The sequence below is a fragment of the Kryptolebias marmoratus genome, linkage group LG14, assembly GCF_001649575.2.
Source record: "Kryptolebias marmoratus isolate JLee-2015 linkage group LG14, ASM164957v2, whole genome shotgun sequence".
Taxonomy (NCBI): domain Eukaryota; kingdom Metazoa; phylum Chordata; class Actinopteri; order Cyprinodontiformes; family Rivulidae; genus Kryptolebias; species Kryptolebias marmoratus.
Genome location: NC_051443.1, coordinates 12,315,732 through 12,327,601, shown reverse-complemented (window position 1 = coordinate 12,327,601; position 11,870 = coordinate 12,315,732). Strand labels below are relative to the sequence as shown.

Genomic DNA, 11,870 nt, shown 5'->3' with positions numbered 1-11,870 from the left:
ATTTTTAACTACATCCAACAATTAGTGTATTCATACTGAAACAAGAGGTGGTAACACTTTAGTGTCTGTGAGAAAATGTTTCTGGAACCCACTGCAAGTTGTTCCAACTAAAGGTTTCAAATCAAATTATAAGTTAAAATAAGTTATCACTGTTTATGATGATGTATGAGTTAAAATATCTAAAAGAAGCAAATGCACAATTTAAAATTACATGCTAATTTTTTTCTGTAAATGTCATTTTGTTTTGTTTTGATCTAATGCTGCTTTACATCATCAACTGATGAAGTTGTGTGAAAGCAGATAATAGCAAATATTGACTCCGGCTCCTCTTCTATAAAAACCTCATGCACTAAACGCTGTATTTTCTGCTGAAATGAAGGAAAGAGTAGCACTAAATACAGTGAAATAATTTAAGGCTTCATAAAGATTGTCCTATAGGTTATCATTTTGTTTGTTTGTTTTCAATTACATCTTTAAGTCACAAAGATTGCCGGGCAAAATGAGGCCTCAGACACTTGAAATTATCATGAGACTAAACAGAACCTTAAAAATGTTAATTTTTCTTTTAAATGTCGAGCTAGCCCTAGTATAAACAAATACTTTGGCGAATATACCGTGGTCAATTTTAAAGGTGAGTTTTGAGCCAGGTGCAAAAAATGCAAAGATAATATCTAAGTAATTTTTTTTTGTTTCAGGGATGAATATTGTGCTTTTTACACCATTTTGAGCTTCATTATAGTATCTGGATAATATTATAGAGTGATTCATTGATTTATTTGTTCTAAATAAAGGAGTTTTTCCATATGTTGCTGATGTTAGATAGTGTCTTCTTTTTTGACTCTCTGTCTTGAAGCTGTTGAGGGTGCTGCACATGAATATATGATAGATCACTGACTTGGATGAAGGCAAGACAGTGATGCCCAGCCAAATGCACAGAAGTAAAGAATTTGACTTGTAGGTGATCTTACTGCAGATTTAAACACTAATAAGAAACGGGGACAAATTGTGTGCTCTGTATTCTGGTTTTGTCATTATTAAAATATTTAATGTTTGAAGTAACTTGCCCTTTGTCTTCTAGTTTGCAATGGACTGATTTAAGATGAACAGAAGTTACTCTTGGGTTTGTGCAACTAAAAAAGCAAGAAAAACATACACTGCTGAACATCTAAGTAAATAAAAAATAAAAAAGATCTTCAGTTTGATCTTTATTTTATTGCATAAGAAAAACAAAATCAGTGGTTAAATCAGCAATTCTGCTCAAAAATGTGAAGTTTTAGGTAATCTCTTTTTTGAGAAGGACCTGTGATGAATTTTGCAGCAATGAATAACATTTTCTACCATCTTCTCTTAGAGAGCAATATTGGCCACTCCTGGTTATATCTGTCAATGATAAGAAATTGTCTCGTAGATGGAATAAATCAATAATCTTGCATTACTTTATTAAAAAAAGGAATAGGTTAAACTTAAAGCTTATTGCATCTCAAAAATCAAAGGTTATACATAAAATCTCTAAGATAGAAAAATAAAAAGAAAACTTGGAAAAAGAAAAAAAATTACACTATTACACAAATCATTAAAGCCAACTTTAAAATCACATAGCCATAACCCATAATTACTATATACCAGTTTTATTATTTAAATTTAATATGTAACAAAACGCTGATATCCTCCATATCCTGTGACCAAAACTTTTACATGCTTATTGAACAGAGAAAGAAAGGAAGCGAGATAAAAATAAACAAATAAATAAATACATAAATAAAAAATGCCTTCCTGTTCCAAGGAACAGCTTTGCTTTTATCACTTAGATTTTTAGCTAATAAGCATCCAAAATAAACCAAATATTATTATAAAAGCTTTTCTGGTGTCAGTAATGTAAGTTGAAATATTAAGCACTTGTTTTGAAAGGCTATGTGCCGTATGAGATGTGCCTAAAGAAGAACAGGAGCGCCCTCTGTTGGTGGGCGGGCGTATTGCAGCCGAGCGGAATTAAAGGTGACGCCGCCCTCTGCTGGCGGTTCTGTGTGCTGCAGGTCTGACGGCGAAGCACCCGTCCCCATAGAGACAGGTTCCCTACAACAGGGCGGCTCGATATCCGACGGACCCGTTAGCCCTCTCTCTCAGGGCCGATGACAGCTGCAGCGCGGGGCAGCTAGCCTTTCAGCGTGAATCATTTCCTCAAAAAACGGACTCCCGGATGGTTGCCAACCAGATTTTTTATTATTGGATTACCGAGCATCAGCCGCCAGCCGCACCTTTATCCTGACACGCCAGAGAGAGAGAGACAGAGAGAGAGAGAGATTTGTGTCGCTGGACAGGGAGGAGTCTGTTTTTCCACCGTTAGCTGAAGCCAGGCCGGCATGTTTTAAGAGATACACCTGCAGAAAGGCTGAAGCTGCGAATTGGACCTAAATGTGCTCTTAAAGGTGGGTTATATGACACACATTTTTTGGCGTCTTATGATTTAAAGTAACAGTTTAGGTGTGAAATGATCAGTCATTAGTTAATTCATTGAGAAAAGGACTGACATCTGCTGACAATAGCTTATTATAAAAACTACAATGCTCCCATTTATGTAAAGAAAATGCTTGTTTTTTTTATTTTAACCTAATACATCACCATAGAAATTATGTTTGGGTGGGATTGAAAGGACATTTATGGTCAGGACACGTGGATGACATCACAGGTCAGACAAGGTGAGTCTATGTGTTAGATTTCATATCACCACTAAAAAAGAAAAGAAAACAAAAAAAAAAACAGAAGGAAGCTGAGGCAGGGCCCTGCTTGTTTTGTCCCTAATGTCGATGATGTAATGCTGCTTGCCTCCACTAGCAGGGAAATCTTTGTGTTTTCTCCCATGCAGGATGGATGTGAGTGCTGGCAGGGACAGCACCTGGAGGAGAACAACAGCAGCTGATGATGAAGATGGTGGTGATGATGGAGGAGGAGGAGGAGGAGGAGGAGTTGGAGACATGGAGGTTCATGTTGTGCCACTGGAGCTCTACGACTCTGCAAGGGCCAAAATAGAAGCAAATCTCCGCTGGTTGTTTGCCAAAGCCTATGGTATAGGTAAGGCTTTCCTCGAGTTTTCTTCACATGTGACATCCTCAGTCATTCATTTACTGACTGGAGCAAACATCAGATAATTTTTTTTTTCTGTGACGTCTTGGAAGGGCTTTTACTAATAACACAGCAGCAGGATTGTAAGCCTGAAAAACAGAGACTATTTGCCTTCCTAAATCATATTAGTCCCAAGTATAATTGTATCACTTAGAGCTGTGCATGAGGACATTTAAAACGGACACTTTGTAGACAGTTTGCCGTGGACAGAGAGACAGTAACGACATGTAACAACAATCAGGAAGAACCGAGTTGCACACAGTTGCTCTTTATCTGTTGTTTTGTGCCGATTATTTGTCACGTCTCAATCAAAAATGCCAAACTTGACCTTAAACAAACTCTCCAAATGTCAGGGTTTGATGCTTTTACTTTCAGAGGTACCTTAATTTGACACAAACGGGGCGAAAATTTAATCCGAAGTTCATCAAATTACATTAGCTGTTAACTTTTAAGGACCAGTGGCTCATAAAGAGCCATGCAGATAAAAATACTAATTCTATTAGAATAATAAAGGTGTAATATTTGACCTTTATCTGAGTCTATTTTGCAGAAATATCAGTTTAATTAGCAGGGGACTAACTTTATAATATATGTATAATATGCTGTTTGTTTGGAAATGTGTGTTTGACTCTTTCTTATGACGCTTGCTGATACTTTGAGTTGTCTTTCGAGCAAAAACTTTAGGTTTAAATGTGTGAATGAGACTGGCTTTACTTTGTGTAGTCTGCGAGCTAACTAGGAGCTCTGGTTTGCTCCCACGGTTCAAAGACGTGAATGGTAGGTCAGTTTGCGATCCTAAGTGCACGCATAGGTCCTACTACTGTCAAAATGATGAAGCCAGTAAGGCTGATGGATTCAAAAGACACTATCCCTAACCCTAACCCTAACCCTAACTTTTGAAAGACGACGCATATAATCAAACTGGATCTCCATTTAGGAAACCTAAGCAGACATCTTGATCATCTTTACACACAGGTCAGTGGCATGCCAGCTCTGATGCCGACGGTAGCATGTCGAAAAATGATGGATTTACATCGCAGCGCTGGTAATTAAAACTGCTTTAATGTGGGTTTTTGTGTCACACGCTGGCTGCTCTCTACAGAGTCCGAGCAGGAGGTCCCTCTGAGTCCAAGACACCATTCTGTCCAGAGACAGGACACGATGCTCCCTGATGTCTGCTTTATATTCGTACTGTTACTTGGATTTGAACTTGTACACAATATTGATGAGTGAGTAGGGGGAAAAATAAACACAAATAGGAAGGGAAAACTCTTCCTAGCGCACACATTTGCCCTTATTGCTCACTCACAGTGAAAGCCGTGGAGGGTTTTGCTGCCCCGTTTGCACATCGCCTCTCTCACTCTGCTCTGGCAATGGGTGGAAAATGTTTACAAGAAGTCAGCACTGTAGAGGTTTGTCTCGCACGCCACCCCTCTGAAGCATCTCCTCAACACTTCAGGGTTGTCGTGTGTGTGTTCAAAGCTGCCGAGACTTTATGCCGTTTTTAATTACAACCCCAGTTCTGAACAAGTTGAGACGTTGTGTAAAAGGTAAATAAAACCAGAAAGCAGTGATTAGCAAATCTCTTAGTAAATATATCAAATGTTATCTAAGAAACCGTGCAGGATAATTTTGAATTTGATGACAGCAACATTAACAAAAGTTGGGAAGGGACCATGTTTACCACCGTGTAGCATCCCCACTTCTGCCAAAGCTGCCAAACGCCTCATTTTTTCAGTGTAAACACTGGATATGTTTATTATGTGCTTTTGTAAATACAATAATAGTATTACAAAAGCACACACATACACACACACACATATATATATATATATATTAAACCAAGTCTTAAAGATGCAGCAAATAGTGGAAGGACAAAGAAAAAGGACCTTGCTCAGTTTCATCAAAATAAACACACATTCCTTTGGTTGTTTCAAGTCGGTGTTAAGGTCCGAAGGGTCCAAACACTCTGATCAGATTAGAACAAGAACCAACACACAAACACAGCGGTCCTCCCAGCACACAGGTGCTGGGAGGACCGCGTCGTCTGTGTGCTGGTGTGAAAGTCAGCACAGTCAGTCACGTGTTTAAGTGTTTAATGGGATTGGACCTGCGGGTCGGGACCTTGTTCAACAAAGTCCGCTTGTTTAGACTTTCACCATGTTTATTCGTGGTTACTGGGGAAACACTGAAATATATACGACATGTTACATTGAAGAAAGGAAGATTGGCTATAGCGTTTTGTCTTGAATGAGATAGAAAATGTGTTTTTAAGTTTGCACTAAGTAAAAGATGTGACAAATAAGCAGATTGTGAGAGTGTGCAGTGCTGCTGGAGAATTTTATTTCTTTCTCATTTTGTTTTCTGCAGTTTGTGTCTCTTTGAGTTTTTAAACGTTTATCTATATTACTGCTGTTGCAACAGTTATTTCATCAAGTTGTTCAAAGGTCAGTGTGAGAATTAAAATATTAGACTTTTAAAATCGCTATGTTTTTTATGTGAACTGATAACGAAAACAGAAAGATTATTTTAAGCAGAGGGCAGCATTCATATGCTGTTTGATATTTTCTGATATTAATAGGCTAATATTTACAGATTTAATCATTTAGGTGTTATGATGAGAGATGAACTTTGTGATTATATTATGTCTATAAATCTGACTCTGAGACAATACATTAGGTCATGCAATAAGTTGTTGCACATTGCGAAGCTTAACCCTAACTACCCCACCAGATTTTAGCAAAATATATTTAAACTTGATTGGGTTGTAGCCATATTATATATTTATAGCCAGACTCAGGCAAAAACATTGTCAGTATACATTATAACAGTGCAATGACAGTCACATTAACTATTCAAAAATCCTTGCTTTTTCCCCATTTAGGAGCTTGTCAGATTTTCTCCAGACTTTATTTTCTATTAGTGTGAGACTCTTCTGTGCCCACGTTTCAGCAGACACAAGTTTCTCCAACAAGCTGTCATACTGGAACTGAGGAGCCGGATCCCTCGGATGCATGGCCCAGAGTGTGAAAGCACTGCTTCTTCTGTCAGCAACATCTCTGCTGGTCACTTCAGACCTAATGTCAGAACTGGAACAAAGACACAACCCCCCTCCTCCTACACCCACACACTCGCACACCCACCCTTCTTAATTCACTTTGTGTTCTCACACGTGCTCATCAAGGTGAATCTTACTGCTTGACTCGTGGGGATAATAAATATCAAAGGAGTATTAGTAGCTAGGATTAGAGAAGATCTCCTGCCTCCTCCCTCCACCTTCTCTCACCTCACACACACACGAAAAACACACCTCCTTTAGTCATACACCCTTAAATAATCAAGTGAGCAGGAGATGGGATAGCATCCCAGCCCCCAATCTTCAGCCCTTCTGGCATTTCCCCCCTCCATCACCCATCACCACGGCAACCTGGACGGACAGGAGGACATTCTGGGACAGTAAGGGGCTGAGCAAACGTCAGGGTGGAGAGAGTGTTGTGTTTGAAAGGGGCTAAAGCAAAACAAGACAGGAGAAATCAGACCTGACGTGGTTTATATTAAGTATTTTCATACATGATCTGGGATCCTCATTGACTGAATGAACTGAGAAACAAACTACGTGTCGACCGAGCCAAACATGCAGTGTGCTGTGAGCAGCGTAGCTGAGTCTTCACACTGAGCTGCAGTGTGTCCAAGCTTGCTGTGTGTGTGTTTTCCAAAAAGGGATGTCATGTTTTGATTGTTTATCTCAGACAGTAAAGCCTCTATTTTTTAACATTTTCTTTTGAAAAAAAAAAAAAAAAAAAAAGTGGCAAAATGCATACTTTGCACTGTTTTAGCCAAATATATAACAAAACATTTAGATCATTCAGGAGACAGGTGCTATGACTTTTGTTTTTTGTTATTTTTATACTTGCAAATACTTTCCCCATGGAAACAGATTGACGTCCATTCAGTTCCTTCCAAAAAAATGTTCTCTTTGAAATCAGCTTCAGAAAACTTGCTGTTTTTGTCTTTCTATGCAACTTTTCATTTTTAGCTAGTCTTTTGCTACATTTAGTTAGCATTTGGCTACTTTTAGCTAATATTTGGCTGCTTTTAGCTAGTGTTTTGCTACTTTTAGCATTTAGCTAACATTCTTGAACTTCGTCATTTTGCTTCTCTTGCCTTTTAGCTAGAGTTCTGCTTCTTTTCCCTTTAACGTCGCAGTTTAACCTTCTTCCGCAAATATCAGCAGTCATTTAGCACTCAACATTCACATTTTTCTAGTTATCTTTACTTTTTTTTTGCAATGAAAGCATTGAGATGTTGATGCAAGGCCACTTTAGAATAGGTATTTATTGTGCATATTTTATTTTAGTCTCATCTATTATCACAAGATAGTTTTATTTAGCATTTTTTTATCTCAAAGGTCTGGAGATTTCTGATACAGTGTACAGTCAGACAAAGAGTCACCACCTTTTTAAATCACTTACCCACAAGGGAGCCACTATGACCTTTTAGACTACATGATGTTCCGTTTTATGACAAGCTGAAAATGAAAGCAGCGCGCATAGTCCAATAAGTGTCTGCCTGTCCACTTATGAGGGTTGTTTTATTGTCAAATGACTAATTTGACATTTAGAGAAATGTGCTGAGAGATAAATCAATACCATTCTCTGACTCTACAGTTAGAGCCAGAAGCAAAAAAGCTTAGCCAAGCATAAAGACTGGAAACAGAAGCAAACAGACGCACTTAGCTTAAAGGCAGAAACCAATGCAAGTAAACCAATTACAGAGCTTGTTTGCTTTATATAAAAAATATGTAAGTCAAAGTTTTATGCAGGATGATGTGCTGGCAAAACTTGCATCATAAAAAGGAAATTACAGAAATAATAGAAATATAAAAATGATAGAAACTCGAGCAAAGTTGCTCTTGCCAGACTATTTCACATTAAACAGGATTTAATGTTCTAATTACTTCACTTTATTGGTGCTTGTTAAAACATTTTCTAAACTTCAGATAGAGTAGTTATAGCTTCTTCCTTCACCTTCCATCTTTAATGCAAAGTTAAACTAAGGACCTTCTGGCTCCCTCTTCATAATGACAAAATTAACAATTAATACTAATACCAGTTGCAAACTTTGTCTAATGTTTTTTTTTTCTCCCATACCTTCTTTGAAAAGAAACAACCCTGACCTTGCCTCCACTTGTCCATTCTTGCCTTTGCAGAATGTGATAGAAGCTAAAATTCAAGAGTATTGCAGGCTTTAAATCTGGATTAACGTGTCCAAGGCATATAAAAATAGCCTCTCGGTGGCTGGGCCCATGAGCAGGAACACAGCAGGCTGTCTGGGGAAACACCATCAGCTTAAGCATCGCCGCTAAGTCCTGTTAACGCATGGACTTAAAGTTATTGTTGCACAGCATGCCTACCTGACATGCTGATCAGACACTGACTTTGTCTCAGTGCCGTGGCGTTACACTGGTTTCTCCCTGGACCTTTTAATACTTTAATAGTGTGTGCGCTGGGAGCTTTGTTACGTAACATGGCGAGACACTGATTTACATGTGTGTGCACAAAAATAGCTGCGTGAAGGTCAGTGCAGGGCGTTATTTGTGATTTTTTTTTAAATCAAGAAGGCTTTAAATGATCCAACAACATTTTCTCTTTCCAGATCACATCCCTGCCGATCTCCGAGACCCCTTCTACACAGACCAGTATGAGCAGGAACACATCAAGCCCCCCATCATCCACCTGCTGCTGTCCGGAGAGCTCTACTGCCATGTGTGTGGGCTCATCCTTCACGCTGAGCAGGCTTCCTCCCTCCAAAGCCACCAGTCTGTCATCCAGGCCCTGTCCAGAAAAGGCATCTACGTCCTGGAGAACAACTCCACACCAGTATCTGATGTGGACCTCAGCTCGTCTCCCATTAAAATGGTTGGTACTAGCAATCACAAAAATTCAAATAACTGCAACAAGTGTGTTCAAAATGGGAATCTTTTCCAGTGATGTTATAATATTTATACACATCCATGACTGGAATGTAAGCAGGACAAACACTGAATCATCTGTTGGCTACTGGAAGCACCAGTGGATTGTTTGGAAGTTAGACTTTCCCAAACAAACCCCATATCCAGTGAGGTCAAAGAAAGATCTAACAATATAAAACAGAATCATCTTTTCAGGCTCAGAGTCAATATTGCACACTTATCAACAAATTGTGCAGTTTAGTTCTGTCATAAAGTGTGGTTTGAGGACCCAACTGCAGGCAAGCGCTTTAATAGCAACGTCAGGTAAACAAAGAAGCTGGTAATGTGGTAAGATACACAAAGGTAAACAGAGGACCAAGGAGTATATTTACAGTGAGGGCTGACTGATAATTGATGACAGGTGTGCTGATTAGGAATGGGAGGCAGGTAAATGATGAGATAAATACAGGGACTACTGAGGACATCTAGAGGTGGTGACAATTACAAAAACACAACAGATTCAAACCCACAGTAAAACACATTTGCACAATATACAAAAAAACAAGCTATGGAAAAAAACATTAGTAGTGGCTTCATTGATCGATTGATAAAAAGATAAAATATAAACAAAACAAAAATGTGACGCGAGGCAAGGCAGGGGAACCAGACAAGAGACATACCAGAGACAATGAACCAACGAGGAAGTGGAGAGAGAGACCAGGTTTTAAAGCTGAGGATGATTATGGGAAGTTGGCACAGGTGAGTGATTACAATTAGCAACCGGTGAAGATAGGCATGGTGGGAAGACAAGAGATAAACAGAGGAGAAGTGAATGATGACAGACCACAATAGACAGAAACAATACAAAGACAAAACATGGAAACAATAACCCAAAACGCAAAGGAAATTACAAAGAAAAAACAACAAAAACCCAAATCCTGACACATTGGCCATTTTACACAATACATATGTTTTAAAATCTTGCGATTCAGGGTTTTTTGTAAGAGTTTTGGTTGTTTGAACAATTAAGCTAAAAAGTCGCTGCTTTGCGTTCAATAAAATTACAGAAGATGGGAGCAGTTGGAAACATGTAAAGACGATGAAACAGAAAGCATCCTCTGCAGCTCAAATGCTGCAACGAAAGTTTTCTCACTCATTCGGCGGAAATGCTGAGAAGAAACGGTCTGTTGCTGCAGCCCAGTTGTTGTAGGTAAAACAATGGAGGAGGACATTTTTTGCAGTGGGAATATTTATTTCTTTAATAGTGTGATCTGTCAAACTCCTTGGAGCTGCTAATTAGATGTTAGATTGTTGCGTGGATCTCTCTCTCTCTGTACAGGAAGTGCAGCATTTCAGAGCCATTGTGTTAAACGTGATGCTTTTATTTTACTATTTCTGACCTCAACAGGAAACATTCTGTTCATTAGAATACATCCTCTGTAGTCATGTGACTTAATGAAAACAGTGAAATAGCAACCCAATCTGTACAACTGGTAAGTAACAAATTTGTCTTTGCTGTTAAGTTGCCTATGAGCTTTGTGTGTTGAAATAAATAATTTACCAGCTGATGTTACAGTTTTGCTGGTTTTCAAATCTGCTGCTGAAATATATATGAGGCAAGCTGTGCAGCGTTATTATGTTTAATAAGAATCCCTTCCATGGAGATATTAGTTGTATCCCTCAAGTGTGAAAACATTTCATGATCTCAGCTGGCTGGAAAGCTGCAGTTACTCTGAACTGACACTCGGAGGCGTCAGCAAATGAACGTGTTATTTACTGAAGTAGGTGTGAAATTAGACACACTTTCTTTGGACGAAGGTTACCTGTATGTTACATAAATACCTATTAGTCTAATAAAGATCTTTATATAACAGATCAATAAAAATCTCTGTCTTCCCAGAGCTCTCACATCCACCTCATTGATGCCCTGATGATGGCCTACACGGCAGAGATGATCAGCATGGAGAAGGTGGTGTCCAGTGTCAAGCGCTTCTCAAACATCAGTGCCTCCAAGGAGCTTCCTTATGACCTGGAAGACTCAATGATCTTTTGGATTAATAAGGTAGTGATCAACCACGGGTATTAGGTTTTAGATTTTTGTGTTTTTAAATCAGCACTGATTCACGGTGTCTCGTCTGCTTTAGGTTAACATGAAGATGAGGGAGCTCACAGAAAAGGAGTGTAAGCTGAAGCAACACCTGCTGGAGTCACCCAGTCACCACAAAGTAAATCACTACTTTTTCACTACATGCCTGAAAGTGCCTCTATGTCGTCTGGTAGCATACAAAATACAGCCTGGTACTTACCGGGTACTTTCTAGGTACTTACAGGGTAACCTGCAGCGACTGGGCCGTACTATGAAGTGACTTAGTACCCTGTAATTACAGGGTATGCACCTGGTACCTGCGAAGAATGTAGGTAGTACTTATGCGGTACGTACCTGATGAGTACCAGGTACCATGTGTGTACCCAGTGGGTACCAGGTATGCACCCTGTGATTACCAGCTACATACACAATACATTCAAGATCCAGATCCAGTTAAATACCTGGTACATACCCAGTAAATACCAGCTAATTTTCTTTGTAAGTACAAGTTTTGTACTTTCTAAGTAACAGGTACACTCTTTGAAACTACCAATTAAGTACCACATACAGGTGCTGGTCATAAAATTAGAATATCATGAAAAAGTAGATTGATTTCAGTAATTCCATTTAAAAAGTGAAACTTGTATATTATATTCATACATTACATACAAACTCATATATTTCAAATGTTTATTTCGTTTAATTTTGATGATT

General features: G+C 38.8%; 1 protein-coding gene across 6 annotated transcripts in view; it reads left to right on the top strand.

Moving 5' to 3' along the window:
- The first annotated feature begins 2,122 nt into the window (after positions 1 to 2,122).
- The window catches only part of camsap1a (calmodulin regulated spectrin-associated protein 1a), a 23,862-nt gene continuing 14,114 nt past the window's right edge, over positions 2,123 to 11,870 (top strand). For all 6 annotated transcript variants that reach the window (XM_017407865.3, XM_037979382.1, XM_017407863.3 and 3 more), the window contains exons 1-5: positions 2,123 to 2,426; positions 2,864 to 3,069; positions 8,776 to 9,038; positions 10,971 to 11,132; positions 11,215 to 11,295. In XM_017407865.3, coding sequence (XP_017263354.1) covers positions 2,865 to 3,069; positions 8,776 to 9,038; positions 10,971 to 11,132; positions 11,215 to 11,295 — 711 coding nt within the window. In that variant the 5' untranslated portion in view covers positions 2,123 to 2,426; position 2,864. The remainder of the gene's footprint in view (positions 2,427 to 2,863; positions 3,070 to 8,775; positions 9,039 to 10,970; positions 11,133 to 11,214; positions 11,296 to 11,870) is intronic.